This window comes from Tauraco erythrolophus, chromosome 4, assembly GCF_009769465.1.
Source record: "Tauraco erythrolophus isolate bTauEry1 chromosome 4, bTauEry1.pri, whole genome shotgun sequence".
NCBI lineage: Eukaryota > Metazoa > Chordata > Aves > Musophagiformes > Musophagidae > Tauraco > Tauraco erythrolophus.
In genome coordinates, this window is record NC_141468.1 from 14110522 (window position 1) to 14128901 (window position 18380).

The window sequence follows — 18380 nt, forward strand, 5'->3', positions numbered from 1 at the left end:
GCCTTGAGTAGCCTGGTCTAGTTGAGAGGCGTCCCTGCCCATGACAGGGAGGTTGGATTAGATGATCTCTAAGATTCCTTCCAGCCTATGCCATTATATGATTCTATGATAAATAAAATATACATATATTACATATATAATACATACTATATAAAATAAATTTTATATATTATATAATGTATTATATATTTTATATATTATATTTTGTATCTTTTTTATAATTGCATATATTTATATGTGATTCTAAACACAACAGTGATTTCCTGCAACGATAAATCTTGCTCACTGAAAATACTGACTTGGTGTTTAGGATGACATGTTTATCTGTCACCAGGCAATGCACAGCAGAGTTGTGGCTTCTCGATGAGTACAGTCAGGAAGTTGAAAACCACTCCTAAATGACCAAGTTTGCATCACGTTCTACAAATAGTCATCCAGCAAGTTTCTGAAGCAGCTGAGGCATGAAGTGGCTGAGCTGGCAGAAAAGCTGCAGCCTCTTGTAACAGCCACTGCTCTGTAGGAACACAGTAGCAAATGCAAAGCTTGTATTTTTTAAAAAGTCTCTGGAGTGACCCAAGCAGGGAATTGCAGTGTAACAAGCCTCACACATGTATCTGGCAAGATCCTCAAAACAATCATTAAAAACAGAATACCATTATATTTGAAAGACTATCTGATAAGAGTCTAATCAGCAGTTTCTGCAAAGGAAGATCATGTCTTCGTCTATCAGTATTTCTGAACATGTCAAACTAACTGATAAGCAAGAGCAAGTGATAAAACACGCGTGGACTTCCAAAGAGCCTTTGGAAAGATGTCAAAGACTTCTAAACAGACTACTGTTTGTGAAATGCAAACATTGCCACGGATCAAAAAACAGCCAGAAAATTGAACAACATATCGAGGCCGATATTCTTCATTGCAATAGTCTAATTGGATAATAAAGATAAATAGCAGCATCCAGTCTGAATAAAACGGTCTATTTATTGCCTGCTCAGGTGCCTAACAGCTCCTTGGATCTCACGCTGCTGGCCTGCTAGCTCTTCCACTCCCTGTCAGTCCAAGGCAAAGTGCACACAAATCCCCATTCTCCTTCACACAAAAGCGTCTTAATCCCAAAACTAAACTCAGACGACATCTTCCTAGTCTGCTTTCTTCATGTTCCACTAGCTTTCACATACCTGACCACTCCATAGCAACAGAGGTGGACATTTGGGATCTCACTCAGCACACACGTGCCCTGGTGGCTAGCTCTTTCTGGAGGTTTGACATTAAAGCCACTCAGGATGAGAGCATCCAAAAATCATGACTTCTAACTTTTTAAGTACACTAAACATTGAACTTTTAGGAGGAACATGAACACAGACACTCATCACTCCACTGCTTCATCAGGTGCTCATGGCTAATATTAGCTTACAAATAAACAGATGCCTGACATTCCTGCTGGTTCCCAGAGCTCTTAAGAGGGGACTCCCAGCAGAAGAAATCACTCACTAAAGACACCTAAGGTCCATGCAGAGCCAGCGGAGGTGGCCAGGGTGGCCTAGTAAGGCTTTGCAACTGTTTTAACCACTCTAAACCAGTATTATCACTGCCCACACTCCTTCCCAGTTAACTGCTTCCATCCCTCTTTTTATCAGCATTGGAGCCCATCGCATAGGAAACAGCTTCAAGGAACTGACCGACATTATTAAATGAGCCGTTTTCACCTGAATTAGCCCCACAGATCCATGGACCCTGGAATAAGGAGAGCACTAATGCCACTGCCGGTAGAGGCAGCTCTGACGGAAGCCAGCTTGACCACTCTGGATCTCTACCTCCATGCCTTCAGAAGCACCATTAACAGAGTTACACCTGACTAACTAAAACCATTTCCCCCCTCCTCCTACCCCTATTCAGACCAATAGCCTACAGCTTTTACGAAGTATTGCCTAAATTAAGTCTTTAAATGGTGTGAATTGAGCCCTGCCCTATTATTCTAAGCCTCAAGCTTCTGTAAACAGGTCCAGCAGTGCTCACTATATTTATCTTTTATACATAAAAGAAAACCTGAAGTAGTAACATTTCCAGGTGACAATTAATTTTACATTAGCAAAGCTTAAGAATATAGATCAACTTCAACAATGATTTAGATCAACTTTAACAATGAAGAGGCAACATAAACAGAATTTAGTACCAATAAAGCAAATTCTATCTATGAAGGGAGGGGAAAGTGAACTATGTACACACACAAAGCTTTAAAATCAGATACCTGAAATCCACAAAGGAAATTTGGCAGCTCAGTGAGCTCTTCCATTCAATATACTACAGTCAGAAGAGCACAGAGACATCTGAATAAAAAAGTAATGACAAGGAAAACACTGCAGTACAGCCCTGTTGATCAGTGGTGCAATGTGACCTGAAATGCATGTATTTTATTTGAAGAAGAATAAATAAAAAGGAGGGGCCCCCTCCTTTTATGTGTTTAGAGAAGGGCTATGAATTATCAACCATTTGAAAGACTGTCCTGTTGAGACAGGCGAGTACGAACAGAAAAATAAGGAACTATAAATTAAATGAGTCTTTAAGAAATCTACAGAAAATATAGTCAAAAAAACAACAGCTTCCAATAATACAGGGAAATTCATTCATTAACTGAGCTTAGAGGATAGCAAAGCCAAACATTTAACAGAGAAATATTATATTACAACACATAATAAGACTGTTAAACTCGGTACCACAGGAAGTCATTGAAGCCAAGATTTTACTCAGATTCAAAAAGAAAGCAGCTATTTAAACACACGCTAACAAGAAGAAAAAAAAACACAACACACAGCTGAGGGAATCTCAAGCTTCATGACCCAGGGTGCAAGAAAACGTCCAAAGAGATCACCGGGCTCCATTTGGCCATGCAAATACTCTACCTAACCCGACCTGACAACGGCCAGTAGCTAACATCAAGGAAAGAGTATAAGCAACATAGCAAGCATAGAACAAACTGTCCCTTAAGACAGCTGAACACGAAGAGTGTTTAGCTGCCAGGCTGGCATCTGCCAACCACCTAACCCCCAAAAGCATCTGGCGCTGGCCAACTTCCAGAACCCAGGGCTTGCATGACTTCGTACTTGATGCTATAAGGCTTTAATTTCTTCTCCCACTTTGCAATTGTGTTTTATTTTTTAAGAACAAGAACCACAAATGTATTTGCAAATAAGAATTCAATCCAATGCTTGGACTCATTCCAGGAAGCCATCCCGTCTCTCTGGAGTACATCTACCAAGACCACCTAAAACGAACAAAGAATTCAATACTGACCACTACATGTCTCACTTAAAGAGTATTCCCAGCAGAAGTGAATTTGGAAAAAAATCCCCTTTACACATGTAAATTAAGAATCAAGAGAACAGCTCTATGGACTCTCTGATATCCCCCCCTCAACTAAAAAAAACACCCCACAAACACAAGCTGTATTTCCAAATTTCTTGACAACATAATGCATATCTCTATATAACGTATACATGTTTGCTCTAACTTTGAAGCTGGCCTTGCTTTGAGATTGGGTTGGACAAGACAGACGACTTCCAGTGACCCCTTTCAACCTTAAATTATTCTGATTACATGTATCGCATACCGAAACATTACACACTAATACATTAGAGTCCCTAATTACTATTAACTCTTTTTTCTCCCATAGGCAATTTATTAAGCTCTTTGTATTCTCCTTACAAGTTTGAATATAATTTCTTCAAGTAGTTAACTGTTTACTCTGTACCCAGCAAGAAGGACCTTTATGAATAACAGCATAGTAAACTTGAGGGACAATACATGACATTTAAAGCTTTCAAAGTCTTATTTTTCACCTCACTAAGTATCTTAGAGTAAGTAGTGGTCAACTGTCCTTGAACAGTCAGAAGGATAAGTACGTCTGACAGAGGTATTCTAAAAGAGTTTTGTCTTGTTTCCTTCGCAAAACAAAAAAAAAATATTACAGAAAAAACAGGCCTGCCTTGTTCCGTGGGCAGAAGCCATTAAGTCTGTCTGCTTTTACCACTGTCCCGTGACTCCCTATTGTCCTTCTCCACCTCACTCAACACCTTCCTGCCCCCCACCCGCATTACCAACTGCCCCACCTATTTGGCTGGGCTCGTGGCCGTATGCACCAGGATGGCTCAGAGCTCAGCACACAGACTGGCCAGCAGTTGCTCTCTTTCTGAGGAAAGAAGGGACCCAATTACAACTGCCTTTCTTCAGGTGAAAATACTAATTTGGGTCACTATCCATCAAAAGTTTTACGAAAACGTGTCACTGTGTAGGTACTTAATGTCTTCCAGTTGCCATTAAATTTGGTTTTGTCATGTGACTGACTAAAGAAGTTACTCAAAACAGGAGAAAATGGACAACGAAAGTAATTGTAAGAGCTTTGTGCCCTTAGTAAGCCAGGCTAAAAATTCACATAAAGTGTTGGGTGATGAATCTGTAGAGCACGCTGTTTCTAATGAAAAGAACTCCCTCACAGACAAAAAACACAACCTGTGACTGTCATCATTCTCACTCACAGGAGTCCTGAGAAAAGGAAAAGAAACGATGCTTTTATTTCTTTTAACAAAATTTCTACTATAGACAAGTAGAAGATATGATATTTACCAAAAGCCTGGGAAGACAGTATTTGTAACTTTGGACAACTGGGAAAGAAATAATGTCCACTGCTTTCCAGTGACCCCTGCCAGCTATGACAGGAACAGCATTGTTCAACTCCAAAAGCTCCACCCTTCGCTGCGTGGTTTACCACCTCAAACAGGGTTGACTGGAAGTCTTTTTAAGGCACCTATGCTCCCTTCCAATACAACATCAACACTCTGTTTCCTATGTCAAAGCCTGCAGGATTCCAAGTTCTCCCAGAACTCGCATCAATATTCGGTAGCTATAAACACAGCTGGGACCAACTTTCTGAGACAAGCTGAGCTACCTCTGCCTTGGGAGAAATCCAGTACTACCGGAACACTTGAAATGCTCCGTTGAGTTCCCAGCAATTACTGACAATTTATTTGTATGTCACATTCCACACAATACAAGAGGAAAAAATTCTACAGGTATTGAATTCAACCTAGTTAGGTTTCCGAATTCTTTTTCAGATGACTCAGGCTCATGTTTTATCCTTTATAGTATTTATATCCAGAATAAAAACATACATTGGCGGCAAAACATAGCAACAGAAAATTCAACTGCACAAACATTCCACTTCAAATGGGGATCAGGATCTTAAACACATCAGTTCCAAGTATCACTTCCAACCCTCACCTTCAGAAATTAAAACTGCTTGCAAATATCGTAAAGTAGAGCTCTGGGGAAGAAAAAAAAAAAAGTCAAAACTGACAGAAGTATGATGTGTGTACATACATCAGATCATAAACACCTTACTGGAATAAAAATAAGACTTCTGAGAAAAGGATTATCCCTTCCAGGGAGTCAGAAATAAAAAGGCAAATCAAAGAAGATCACCAAAACCTTCAGAGCTACAGAAATAGTCAAATACATACAGCTATTTATAACCCAGTGATTTATTCACAGAACACTTTTAGCCTCTAATCCCAGAAAAACAAAAAAGTCTCATGCCAAGCGCTAATGTATATAATGGAAATATATCCTTCTGCCACTTAGTAACCACTCTAAGCGCAGCTAAAGATGCCAGGACTCACTTACTAGGATTAACAGGTTATTTCAAGTGATGTGCTTCTCCCTGATAAAACCGTCCGTTTACGGATACCACCATCCGTCTAACAGCATCAACGGGAAGGTACAAGGAGGCAAATCACTGATGACGTGCGGTACTTAGTCTCATTCCTACTAGAGAACTCGTGTGTCAAAACTGTAAAAACCAGCTGTATTTTCTGTAGGAACGTTTCATTACAAAGAATTTCAGAACATTAATTAAAGTACTTTCAACAAGTCAGGCTTTTCAATTAATTACTTTTTCCAGTTAATTGCAGGACAGATAGATAAGACACTAGCAAATTTGGAACGAAATGCAAGGCTCAACAGCATTATTTTTCAAGTGACCAATAACATGTAAAAGCAGTGAAAGACAAAATACTAAGCACAGAGCTTGAGACTATGGACTAAAACCGTCACTGAATCTGATACACCTGACTCACACACACTGAGCGAGGATGTATGAAAAGTAAAAGTAAAAGAATCAGACACCTGGATAGTCCTACTACTGCACAGTCGTTTTCCGCCAGTGCTCTCTCCTTTGTTTCTCACAGAAAAGCCAGCAAAAAAAACCACTAACCAGAAAAATGAGTATGACAGAAGAAATTTTAACTCACGGGAAGTAGCCTAACATTTAGATTCGCAAACTGAAAACCAACAACATGTAAGCTGCAGACAGGTTGTCATTTGGGTTAGGGTGGAAAGGGAAGAAAAGGGGTAAGGAATAGAAAGAGAGGACCGAAGGAAGAGGAAGGCGTGTAAACACAAGAATGCAGGAGATGAGGTCAGAGATGAAGGTGAGGATGCTGAAATTTAGGACTTTTAAAGGAAATGAGAAAAAAAAAGTCCCTTTACCTGACACAGGCATGAAAGCAGCTCAAGATCCATCCAAGCAACTTACCGAGGAAAAGGCGCGTTACAGCAGGAGCCAGACAACGCGTGCGGAAACGGCCAGCAGCCCAAGCCCTGGGCACACAACTGAACGCCTGCCACCCACGACACACTCAGCCGCGGGAGGGAGGCCGACGAGCCCGCTTACCGGGGGCTCACCAGGACCGCACCTGGTGCGGCGGCACGGCGCGGCGGGAAGGGCCCCCTCAGCAGCCGCCCCGGACCCCCGCCGCCCGGCGGGAAGGGCCCGGGGGAGCGCCGCGCCGCGGACACCCGCACGAGCTGCCGCCTGAAGCGGACCTGGGCGCCGCGGAGGCCGCGGGCCTCCCGCCCTTCCCCGGCTGGGCTTCCCGCAGGGGGGCGGGAGGCCCCCGGCGCGGCGGCGGCGGGCCGGCAGCCGATCCGCTCTGGCCGCCCGGCCAAGGACGAGGCAGAGTCGCGGCAGACGGCTCCGCCGCGCCGCGCCGGGGATGCGCGTCCCGCCCTGCAGCCCGCCGCCCCCCGCCCCGCACAGCCGGGCGCCGCCGCGCCCCGTCACCCCTCCCCGAGCGGGCACCGCCGCCTCGCCCCGGCCGCGGCTCAGCCGAAGCCGCTCCGGCCGCCTGCCCCCGCCGAGCCGGTCGGCCCCTTCCCCAGCTGCGCGGGGAACTTGGCGCCCCACTTCTCCCTCTCCCGCCGGGACGGGGATGCCCCCGCGCCCCCCCCCCCCCTCCCGCCCCGCGCCGACCGAGGCGGGTCCCGACCTTACCGGTCGCCCGGTGCCGCGGCGAGGCGGCGGAGCTGGCCAGCACGCGCCGCAGACAACAGCAGCGAGGGGAGCGCGAGACGGCGAGGAGGCGGCGAGCGCGCGCGAGGCAACAGCTGGGGGCGGGGAGGGGGAGGGGGGGAGCGAGGGGCGGGGGGGGGGCGGGAAGGAGGATGAGGAGGCGCGCGCCCGCGCGGGTGGCGCGCTGTTGCTGCTGCCCGCCGCTCGGGCGCGCGCCAGGGCGAAACGGGGCGGGCCCGAGCGCTGGTCGGCAGGTGGGGCCGAGACGTGACTGGCGGTGGCGCTGTCCAACGAGAGTGGAGGGGAGGTGGGGCTGTGCTTGACAGACAGCTCCCGGGGCAGAGGCGGGGTCGGTGTGACAGACAGCCTCCTGCGCGAATTGGCGGCCAAGAGAATGGAGGGGGAGGGGGCTCACGGCCGGACGGCCACCGGCTGGTGGTGGTGGGCTGGCTGGCCTTGATGGGCGTCGCCGCGACCGAGTACTGGGGGGGGGGGGGGGAAGGTGGGACTAACTTGAGCGACGTCGCCACTACCCAGTGGCAGCGGGGAGCTGTAGGACGTGCGTTTCCGCTGCCCAATAGCCGGGCTCGGCGAGGAAGGCGGTCGGTTTCCTGTGGCGGAGCGGGCGGGGAGAGCGCGGCCGCCCCCACGTAGCCGGGCGGGCGAGGGATGCGCCGAGACCACCCTGCGCGGGGCGGCGGCGGTGCCGTGCGGTAGGTGGCGGAGGAGGGGAGGGGGCTCCCACCTCAGGCTCCCGCGCCGCGCCCGTCCTTCTTGGGGTGGGCAGGGCCTCCGCCATGGCTGGGGAAGTGAGGCCTCCCAGGGGAGAGGCAGCTCGGCCGAGGGAGGAACCGAGGCAGGCGGTGGGCCGGCGAGGAGGGCTGGAGCGGGCGTGCGGGGGAGGCCGGGCGACTCGGGGTCAGCCGTGGGGGCTGAGGGAGGGCGGGAGAGACGGGCGGGGGAGCCGCCTGCGGGGCTCTGGTCTGGGCCCTGCCCTGCCCCTCCGGCAGCTGCTGGAGCCGCAGCCCCGTGCGGTCGGCCCGGGCTCCCCGAGCCGCTGCCCGGGGCAGTGGGCACTGGCCACCCCCGGGGTGCGCCGGGCGGAGGTGGTCGCGGAGAGCCAGCGTGCTCGCCGGGGCTGGGTCGGTCGGTGTTCTTCCGAGGAGCGCGGAGGCTGTCAGATCCTGTCGCAGGCTTGGCTTAGCCCGGCACCCGTGGCTGGTTTGCCGGTTTCCTCGTTCTGTTCCTCTGAATAGCGTACGAATTTTTTTTTTTTTTTTCAGCTGAATTCAGCACTCGGGAGTCTCAAAGACTTTTAAATTACTGTTTCGCTGAAAGGCAGTAAAAAAAGCGCTGCAGTTAAGGGGACGTTGTAGTTTGACTTTATTTATGCTTTTAAATTTACATAGGCTGCCTGAACTAGGAATGCACCAGCTGCAGGGAGAACTTGTGAATACCAAACCTGTATTCATATCAGACTAGTTTAAATGTGGTTTTAAAATGGGGCTGCTGGAATATTTCTTTCTAGATGTTACATTACTTATACCTACTGCATCGGTTTTAAAATGTCATTTAATCACGTTCTATTTAATTTTGTTTCAGTGTAATATTTTCTGAACTTTGTTAGGCGATGTTCAAGGTTTAAATTTATAGATCTATGTTATCATTACTGTTGAGCTGAATGTTATGTGTAAGTTTCTCTTCTTTTTATCTTTTTCCTTCTAATTAGCTGTCATAATGAGAATATTATGTAGATCATCCCACCAAGGTCAGTAATGCAACATAAGTTGTGTTTCTCATTACTGAAAGCTTTCACTTCCTACTGATTACATGAGTCCTATAAGAAGTAAAGAGCTTTTTTTATTTTTATGCTTCAACATTCCTTCAGTGTTTTCACAGAAGAGCTAGTTCAGACTTGTACCATATCTGCATCCTTTTTCCAGTGTTAACCATCCTGTTGGATAGCTGGCCTTTAGCTGAGAATCTGCTGATAATCGTTTCTTTCCTCATGAGAGATGGTCAAGTGCTCCATGTAATTAAACCCTTCATTGTTATGTCAGTTGTATCCCCAGCTGTCAGGCTTTAGAATTTTGTAGCTTCCTTTATATGGACTATAGGACTAAAAGATCTCAAAAGTATGCTTGGATTTTATTGAGTTTTTGTCAAAAAAAAAAAAAGCCTCTAAAATTGAATGGAGCCTTGCAGTCCTGCCCAATCTTGCAGTTACGTTTCTTAATTAGGTTAAAGGAGAGCTGACACGTTGAGTTTTCTGCCTGTGCTTTTTAAAATGGTTCTGAAGTGGTTCTCAACACTTAGGAAAACTGAAGATATTCTCATCAAGTGAGCAACCTTCAAATTCAGTAGCCTGATCTGATACATCTTCAGTAGCTTTGTGTTTCCTCCAGAGACAGTTGATAGCACCTTCGTTGAGTATCTGATAGCCTCATACTTCTAATGGTATTGAATTCCTTTTTTCCTTTCAGAGCTGAGTTTCCAGTCTGTTTCTTTGGTTTCCACTTTCTCCAGTTCCCTAGTAAGAGATTCTCCAACTTGCAGTATCCGTAGCATTGATTTCTAGAAGTAGTTTGCAAATGAAAGGAATATTAAAACTTCGTTTCAGATCACTACACTCTTCACTTTAGCTGCAGACTTGCATGTGAGAATATTGGGACTGTTTTCAAAATACTGGAAATACTGACTTCGGGCAGGTCATAGTAATTGTTCTGTAATCCTCTGCACCTGCCTGCTGGTTTAGGTATGTTCCTATGACAAGAGCAGAGCAATGCTATCTAAACCTCCTCCCATTTTTTTCTGTCTACTTAGCAGTTAACTCTTATGTTAGTGTCACTGCTAAGCTTCACCCTTTCCCCTAAGGAGGGGGTCTCAGTTCCACCCTGCCAGTAATTGGCTTTCAAAAACCCTATTTTAAACTTTTTCTTTTTTTTTTTGCTAGTTCAGCTCACAGAACTGGCCTGGTCTGGGTCACACAGGTGTCAGCCTTAACACAAGCAAGGGCATGCACTGACAGTAACTCCAATTTGGATTATTTTAGGCTAAACAGGATCTTTTCCTTAAGAGAAATCTATCCGCTAAATCGAATCCATTTAAACTTCAAACCCAGCCTGAACAAAAAAGTAGGTCTGTTGAACTGTGTATCAGAAGACAGATTTAAATTGTAGGATAATTTTAATGGTGTACAAAATTGTTATCCCCTAGCTCTAATGTAGCAGGTCATCTAACTAGTTAAGCCAGCACCTTTTACTTCTCTTCTTCTGGTTCTTATGCTTATGGGACCAATAAGTTGGGTCAACTCGTTCATCTGGCAAAAAACTAACCCAGCTAAAATGAAAAAGGCGCTAATAGATTTCTGCTTGTTCTGCGATTTTAATAGGCTTGATCGGGTTGTCTTGGGAGCGTCAGCAATAACACAGAGGAAGCAGCAGCCTGTGGCCAGGGCAGAGGAGAGGCAGGTCTCGTCCTTCTCTTGTGGTGTCTGGTGGCGAGGACAAGATGCTTCAGAACACACCATCTCACTTTCAGGAATGTCAATATTTTTGTAAGCAAGAACAAATCAAAGCTCAGTTTCTTATTTCAAGTGAAAGGATATCAGTGTTCTAAAGGGCATTACCAATTTCCTAAAAATCTCAAATTTTAAAAATAATTAAGAAACCTATTTTAGCACCGTTTCACTGGTGTATATATTGATTATCCACTTTTGTAGCATGAAGTCTTAAGGAAGATCATCGCTCTTCTCACCCCTACTTCTTACACTTGCAGTGAAAGGATTCTGGCAGATGCAGTGGTGAAAGCCTTTCAGTTAGGAATATAAAAACTAACTTTTATGACTGTAGTGGCAGCTGCACTCATCCTTGCTTTTTCTTTTGTGATGACTGCATAGAAATTTAAATCTTTTACCAAGCCAATAAACCTAAATAGTGTTCCTGTCAGCCAGTGTCTGCCTACTCTAGATGCCTGCCAGAAAGAAACATCATCTGTAGCTTTTTGTAGTTTTAAGATTGCTGCTTGACAGAAAGTGGTAGTAGAGCTTCCTGGCTTGAATTTCAGCCAGGGTCATTTCAGCTGCAGCTCTACAGACTTACAGGATCTTTCAGATGGTTTGTTACTTGTGCTTGTTAGTTGGTTTTCGTTTTGCTTCGCTTATTTTGTTAGAATGGTTAGGTTTTGAAGCATTAACTATGAGTGCCTCAGTACTGGAGGAAAACAGATCCCAGCATTCTTAGCATACAAAAAATCCCTAAATGAGTCTGACAGTTTAGGATTAAACCATAATTTGTTTCACAGAACAAATTTAGATTAAGGCAGTTTACACAGCTGACTTGGGGCACTTAAATTGAATGGTGGACAGGACCAAAACAGAGTGCTCACTGAGGATGGGAGTTACAACAGAATTGCTAGGAAATGGTATGCAGGTAGGGTTAGAGGGGTGGGAAAGCAACAAAAAAGGAGTCTCCTTTAAGGAATACACCTGATGGTTGTGCAATGACATCTTTTGATACCTTCCCCCTCTTTTCTTTTGTTAGGTTGTTGCTGGCAGTGAAAGACTTCCTCTCAAAGCTGTTTAAATGAGAATGTCCCTGGCTCAAAGAGTACTACTGACATGGCTTTTTACATTACTCTTCCTGATCATGCTGGTGCTAAAGCTGGATGAGAAAGCACCATGGAACTGGTTCCTCATTTTTATTCCAGTCTGGATATTTGATACCATTCTTCTCGTTATGTTAATTGTAAAAATGGCTGGACGTTGCAAGTCTGGCTTTGACCCTCGCAATGGCTCCCAAAACATCAAGAAAAAAACCTGGTATCTCATTGCAATGCTACTTAAGTTAGCCTTCTGCCTTGCCCTCTGTGCTAAACTGCAGCGATTTACCACGATGAAACTAGCCTATGTATTTATCCCTTTGTGGGCCTTGCTTATTGGGGGTATGATTGAACTTGGATATAATATCTTCTATGTGCGAAGAGACTAAGCTATACAACGTGGTTTTCAGTGCTGAGATGGGTACCAAATTACTGGATTATTATAGTTTTGCCACCAACTTCATCTCCAAATTAGAATGCCAAATCAATCAAACTGGAGACTTCATCTAAAACAGGCTGAAGACTGAAAGTAGACTTGTTCCATTTTTTTTATTTTAAAACTGTCACATATGCTCTTGTAAATAAAGGTATTTGTTCAACATAAGCTGTTCTAATACGATTACTATTGTTGTTTGTTACATGGAATAAGATACAGGCTCTTCACATGCAGACAGATCTTCTCAAAGGAGCCACAAGTGTTATACCTCAGAGCACTCAGCACATTGGGTAACCCTTGGAAAGAGGACTTAAGTTTTCTACTACTTATGCTGTCACTCAAGAAATAACCAGTGAACAGTAATTTCTGTTGTGCTAAATTTGCCTTAAGAACTCAGCATTTTGATAGTGAGAATCCACTTCCAGTCTGAAACAGTAAAAATAAGCATTTTTTTAAGCTGCTGAAACAGATAATAACTAGTATGTTTACCTAGAGAAAAAAGTTAGTAGCTCAACTGTGCCAGCAGTCCACGGTCCAGAGAAGAGGGAGACAACTGCTGCCCTTTCCAAGTGAGAAATCACCAGTGCTGTAAACGACTGAAGCTACAGCGTGAGTTCTCTAACAGCTTCAACAAGGAAGATGTTTTTTTAATGCCCTAGTACATTACATCTCTGGAGGTGAAGCCTTAGCTTTATAGCGTAGTGGCAAACTGAGATGTGAGTGAGAACTTGATTTCAAAAGTAGTTTGCAAATGAAAGGAATTTGCAAAAAAAAAAATGCAATGAATGGGACTTCTGGGAACAGCTGGAACTATGGGTGTATTTTGGGGACTGGAAGTGCTCTTCCAGGAGCGACAATAACACCAAATTCAAATGTAAAAGCTGTCTAGGACATTAACACACGCTGAAGATACCGATCCATTTACATTTCCTAGGTACAAAAGAACGTATAGTGAATGAACAGAGCCAAGGAAAGACAGTCTAGTGTGCCAGGAAGTGACCAGATTGAAGTGTCTCACAATTTTAATTATGTGCATTCAGCTGCACATCTTCCCAAAGAGTGGATTTTCCACGTGCTGTTCAGTCACACAGATCTGGGCACAAGTACACAGGAACCATGTTATCAGAGACCGCCGAAAGGGCTTTATCCAAGAAAACAGCTTGTTCCATTCTAAGGCCATGGCTCTCAGTTCAGAACATCACGTAAGGAGTCATCTTTAGAAAGAATTTAAGCCATTTTGAATGGTTGACTGTCCTGCCTTGCTGAAGGAGAAACCAAACAAGGACAAAAAAAGGCACACAAAAAAGTCTTTCTAATAATTGGCTACTGTTTAAAAAACACAAAATACTTACAACTCTATTATAATAGAAACACCACATCAGCTTTTACTAAGCACATCGATGTACTCAGCCCGTTTCTAAGCATCACAATTCACGGGGAGCTGAAATTACCGCTTAGAAATCTCTTCCCCTCAGTGCCTATCAGGAACAATTTCTTGTTGGGAGGTTTATCGATGCCCTATGGAGTTTTGAAAAATATTTCACAGAGGACCTTGCTCTGTGTTTGAGAGGCTTTTTGCCCTGTGAAGAACTGGCTTCCTTCACTGTCTCCGTGATTTTCAAAGTTAAAATGGTGCTTGTGACTAGGAATAGTTGTGGGCAGGGGGGCAGAGTGTTCGTCTCAGTTACTGCTCTTGGGCCTGCCCAATATAGGGAACACAACCGCAAGCACATGCAACATATGTGTGTATGTATGCGGTATAAAGAAGATGCTTGATTTGTCCATCCAATTTAGCCCTCTTAGAACCAAATAACTGCTTGTAAAATGGAAGTTAGCATCACCGAGCTTCCTAGGATGCAATATTCCAGGTACATCCCCCAGCAGGCAAGCTAGACCTCATGTGAAACTTGATGCTTTAGCATCCAGTTAAAAAAAAAAATCTATAGAGAATTGAAAGAGTATCTAAAGACCTACCTCCACTTAAGGTAAACTTTATAAACCACTTAAACATTGCTGCAAATCCATAACAAGCATTTAAGCACTTTAGACAAGACACATGTATCTATGTGCAAACTCATCTCTGTTTGGTATGTTACAGCACCAAGCACAAAACTGAGTACCCACAGGTTCCCCACCTGATGACTACACCCCAGAGCAAAAAGCCAAAACGCCCTGTTCACACAATGTCCAAAACCCCATCCTGCTCAGAAGGGCCGAGCAGCTTCCCTCGGGCAGGCTGACAGCGTTAACAGATTGTTTTAACACAACGGAAAGATGGAAGAACAAGAACTAGCTTCATTAGGCCTTGGCATATTATTAGCAAGATGGGCTGCAAATGGCGACTCTGCCCCCTTAATAAGCCCCTTCTGTTCCACAGATGTAACAATTATCTGAAAGTTTGGCATATCTAATTAACTAGAATCATACACAGTTGTTCCAAGTCTTTTAATTGCTGCTTCTAATTCAATAGAAAAAGACTAGCAATTTCAGTGTTTTGGTTGCAGGTTTGGCTTTTTCTTTTCTCTTTTCCTTTTTTTTTTTTTTTTTTTTTTTTTTTTAGGTTTACAAACCTTGAAATAAATGATTTTGAAAGCTGAAGCAGACACTTCTGGTTATACGCAAATTGTTTTCTTTCCTTTAGCATAAGACGTTTTAGGACACAGCCATATGAAAGTGCTCAACTTTGTCTGCACGTTCCTAGTCCTTATAGAGGGACACAGGTAAGAGGAATATCCCTTTGGCCACAGGATTTTATATCAGATTTAACTAACCTAAACTGTGCTCACACCTTTCTACATGCAGTCTCGCGTTTTTGTGACACCAGAACTTCACTCAAAAGGATTTAGGATACAAAGTACACTGTAGCCCACCAGGACCTTTCCAGCAGCTGTTGCAGGAATTACTATTCGTAATTAGGCTGTTCTCAAAGGCACTGTCCACAGCTTTGAAATGGAATGAGTTCTCCTCACACCTTTTCTTAAATTTTACAGACTGATCTACTGATCTTCATTAAATAGAACAAAATGAGGGAAAAGCAGATTTAATGGAGTTGGCAGGGAAAAGGGGAAGTCGACGCTGAGATGGCTCATACTGATTTCCGAGAAATGGGCAGAGGGGAAACAATAGGGTGAGCACCAGCCCTCCCCCCCCGGCGAGCACCTGTCTCCCTGTCTGCAGCGGCTGATGCGGGGCGTGGAGGGGAGAACTTTGCCTTCAACGGCTTTGTTTTAAAATGCCATTCAAAAGCTTGCTGTTCTGAAACAAAACTGAAGTACTGATCATATATTGACGATATATATATTAGCTACAAAATACATACAGATGATATGTATCATACATGGAGATATATATTCTACATCATTTATTTCTCTTCAAATCATTTACACAAGCTTGAACACTTCGGCATGCACTGTAGGCGAGTATCTGCTTTTCTCTGATCAAGGAAAACACCCAATGCACGTGTGTAAAAGGTCACAAAACGAAAATTTTCAGTTACCTACTCATACTGCTTTTCTCAATTTGTCACTTTAGAATACTATCCAGTTCTCCGTTCTTTCTGTACTTGAAAAACACAATGGTGTGGCACACACATTCCCACCTTCAACAAGCTTTAACTTTAACCCAAGTGCTCTAGGAGCGTGTGTACGTGCAGCCGGCGTGCACGGCTCGGCACGGGTGACCATTTAAAAAGCAGCAGCTAGCACAGGACTCAGTTACACGGCGGCTGGAGAGATGAAAGCCGTAGTATTTTCTGACATATACGCATAGTAGTACAGAAACAAAGTCTTAGCATAACCTCACGGAAATGTTCACATTTGCCCAGTTAAAAGTTGGGTGACACAAAGGTACTAATGAAAGTGAAATTTATGAGACTCTCAGAAATTCAGAATTCTAACATTAGGTGTTACCTATTTTAACAACACTATATTTTTGGGAACAAACAACATTGCTTTTCAGTAATAAAGCTGAATAAGTGCATCCTTAGAAATAAGTTCTTCAAATTTATTAGCATGGAAAGCATAGCACTATCACACTTCCCCCCCCCCATTAAGATTGAGGTAAAAATAACTACGCCAAGTTGGAAAAAGAGTGTTTGCACCTCTTCATTGTACCTTCATTGCTTTAAGGTTTGGAAGGAGTCAGTCTCCCATACAAACCTTTTAGACCTGAGCAGGCCTGGGAATCAACTTGCTGCTGAAAAGCATCAGGCTTTGTGGACTAAGGTAAGTCAAGGAATCACTGCAGTTGGACCAATTTTAAGTCAACATTTTCTCCTTCTGCTTGTAGTGAAGTTGGATAAAGAGCAGAAAAATCTGCAACTCGGTAATGCTGTTTCCTTCGGCCTGCCTTTACTAACAAAACTAACGTCACGCAGGCAAATGCAAGAAGAGTCTTCATATAGCACAGAACGACAGCCTAAGTGCAAGAAACAGGGAAGACATGAGAACCCAAGATCAGCTCATCTGTGTTAGTTTTGATCCGTGTTCATTTTGAAGTTTATAAAGAAATCACTGCCAAAAGATGTTTTTTGGTCTAAGAACTTGATTTCTGAGATTAACAAAAGCTCTCAACTGCATTGATCAGACAGACAAGTGCCTGAGTGTTATTGCATGCGTCAGATCTAGCTTTAGCAATCTTGACTTACGTCACATTAGTCTTACACACACAGGTCTAATTCTCAAGGTTTTCTTCTTCGTGAGAGACTGATGGAATAGCTTTCTCAGCTACCTGCCCTGTTTTGTCTCAATACAACCAGATAAAAAAACTGCCATAAAAAGCATGGTCCTTGAAACGCAGGTCTGAGCTCTACCACACACTGCACTTTCATTCAGGTGAACTGGAAGGACTGGAAATTAATTGGTAAAAAAAACCCATAGTATCAAAATAGTTACTGAAAAATAAAACTTGATAAACCCAGAAGTTTAAACTGCTGTTTTAATCAATGTTTGTATCAGATTATCATAACTGTACACCAAACATTAAAGGACTGTTTAGGACTAATGCCCTCATCAGTAGGCTCATCTATCAGCATGACCAGAACATGAGAAGATCAGTGTTTAGCTGGCACTCAAGTACAGCATGGCTCCAAAGCAGAGGAATTATTAGCATCATAGCACAGAGGAAAATGAGGGTTAGAATACAACACACTAAGTTTGCAAAGCCAGTATCCCTGATGGTTCTAATCGAAACAGCAACCTAGATATTGTGAAGCTAATCACTGCTTCTGAACAGAAATAAAAAATAATTTGCATTTCTAAGAAAAATGAAATGACTAATAGGAACCAACGTTTCCCAAATTTTCCCATGTATGCTGCAAATTCAGCAGAATCTGCACAAAATATCAGTATCGCCTATTATACAGTTTTTAAAGTGCATTTCATCTGTTTGAGAAAGTAGTAAAATATCAGTTGAACACAGTGACTCACGACCAAAGAAAACAAACATTCTCAACTGTGTCACTCACAGCCAAGCATAGATCAAGGAAAATTTTTCCTTTTCATTTCCAACTTGTACACATTCACAGTAAGGTAAGTAGCACTGATCTGCCTAAAGACAAGGTTCTCTAAATATCTGACCACTAGAAGAAAAACTAACACAATTACACTCAAGAAGCCTTTTATCTTTTGATCAGAATTAGTAGTTTTCATCCTAGTAGGGCCAGGTGCTGTCTACTGTCTCGGAACAGTTTATTTTGCCAATGAGCATGGAGAAAATACGGATTTATTTCAAACAATTCAGCATCCTTATTCACACACAGGTAATGGAAAACAATCATTTTGATCAATGAATACCTGTCCTGTGTTTCTTGGAAGACTTATCTCAATTTTCCAAATCTGTAATGTTCAGATCTGTTTCACAGCATTCTACTATTTTATGTTTCTATTTCCCACATCATTTGCAATGCCAACTTTTTTTACTGTGCACATGTGTATCTGCTTAAAAATCAATTTTATTTATCACCACAGATTTCTTTCACAGATGAATACTTAAACCATCACCCTC

The 18380-nt window shown here is 43.6% G+C and overlaps 1 protein-coding gene across 1 annotated transcript; it reads left to right on the forward strand.

The window, feature by feature from the left end:
• Positions 1-8011: 8011 nt before the first annotated feature.
• Positions 8012-12539, forward strand: TMEM60 (transmembrane protein 60). Its single transcript, XM_086610798.1, has 2 exons — positions 8012-8055; positions 11884-12539. Exon 2 carries the CDS (start codon positions 11926-11928, stop codon positions 12328-12330), a length of 405 nt encoding a protein of 134 aa, XP_086466924.1. The 5' UTR covers positions 8012-8055; positions 11884-11925; the 3' UTR covers positions 12331-12539.
• The last annotated feature ends 5841 nt before the right edge of the window (positions 12540-18380 follow it).

Bases quoted from the DNA above. Each gene is read 5' to 3' on its own strand.
- TMEM60 (XM_086610798.1), top strand. From the start codon at position 11,926: ATGAGAATGTCCCTGGCTCAAAGAGTACTACTGACATGGCTTTTTACA.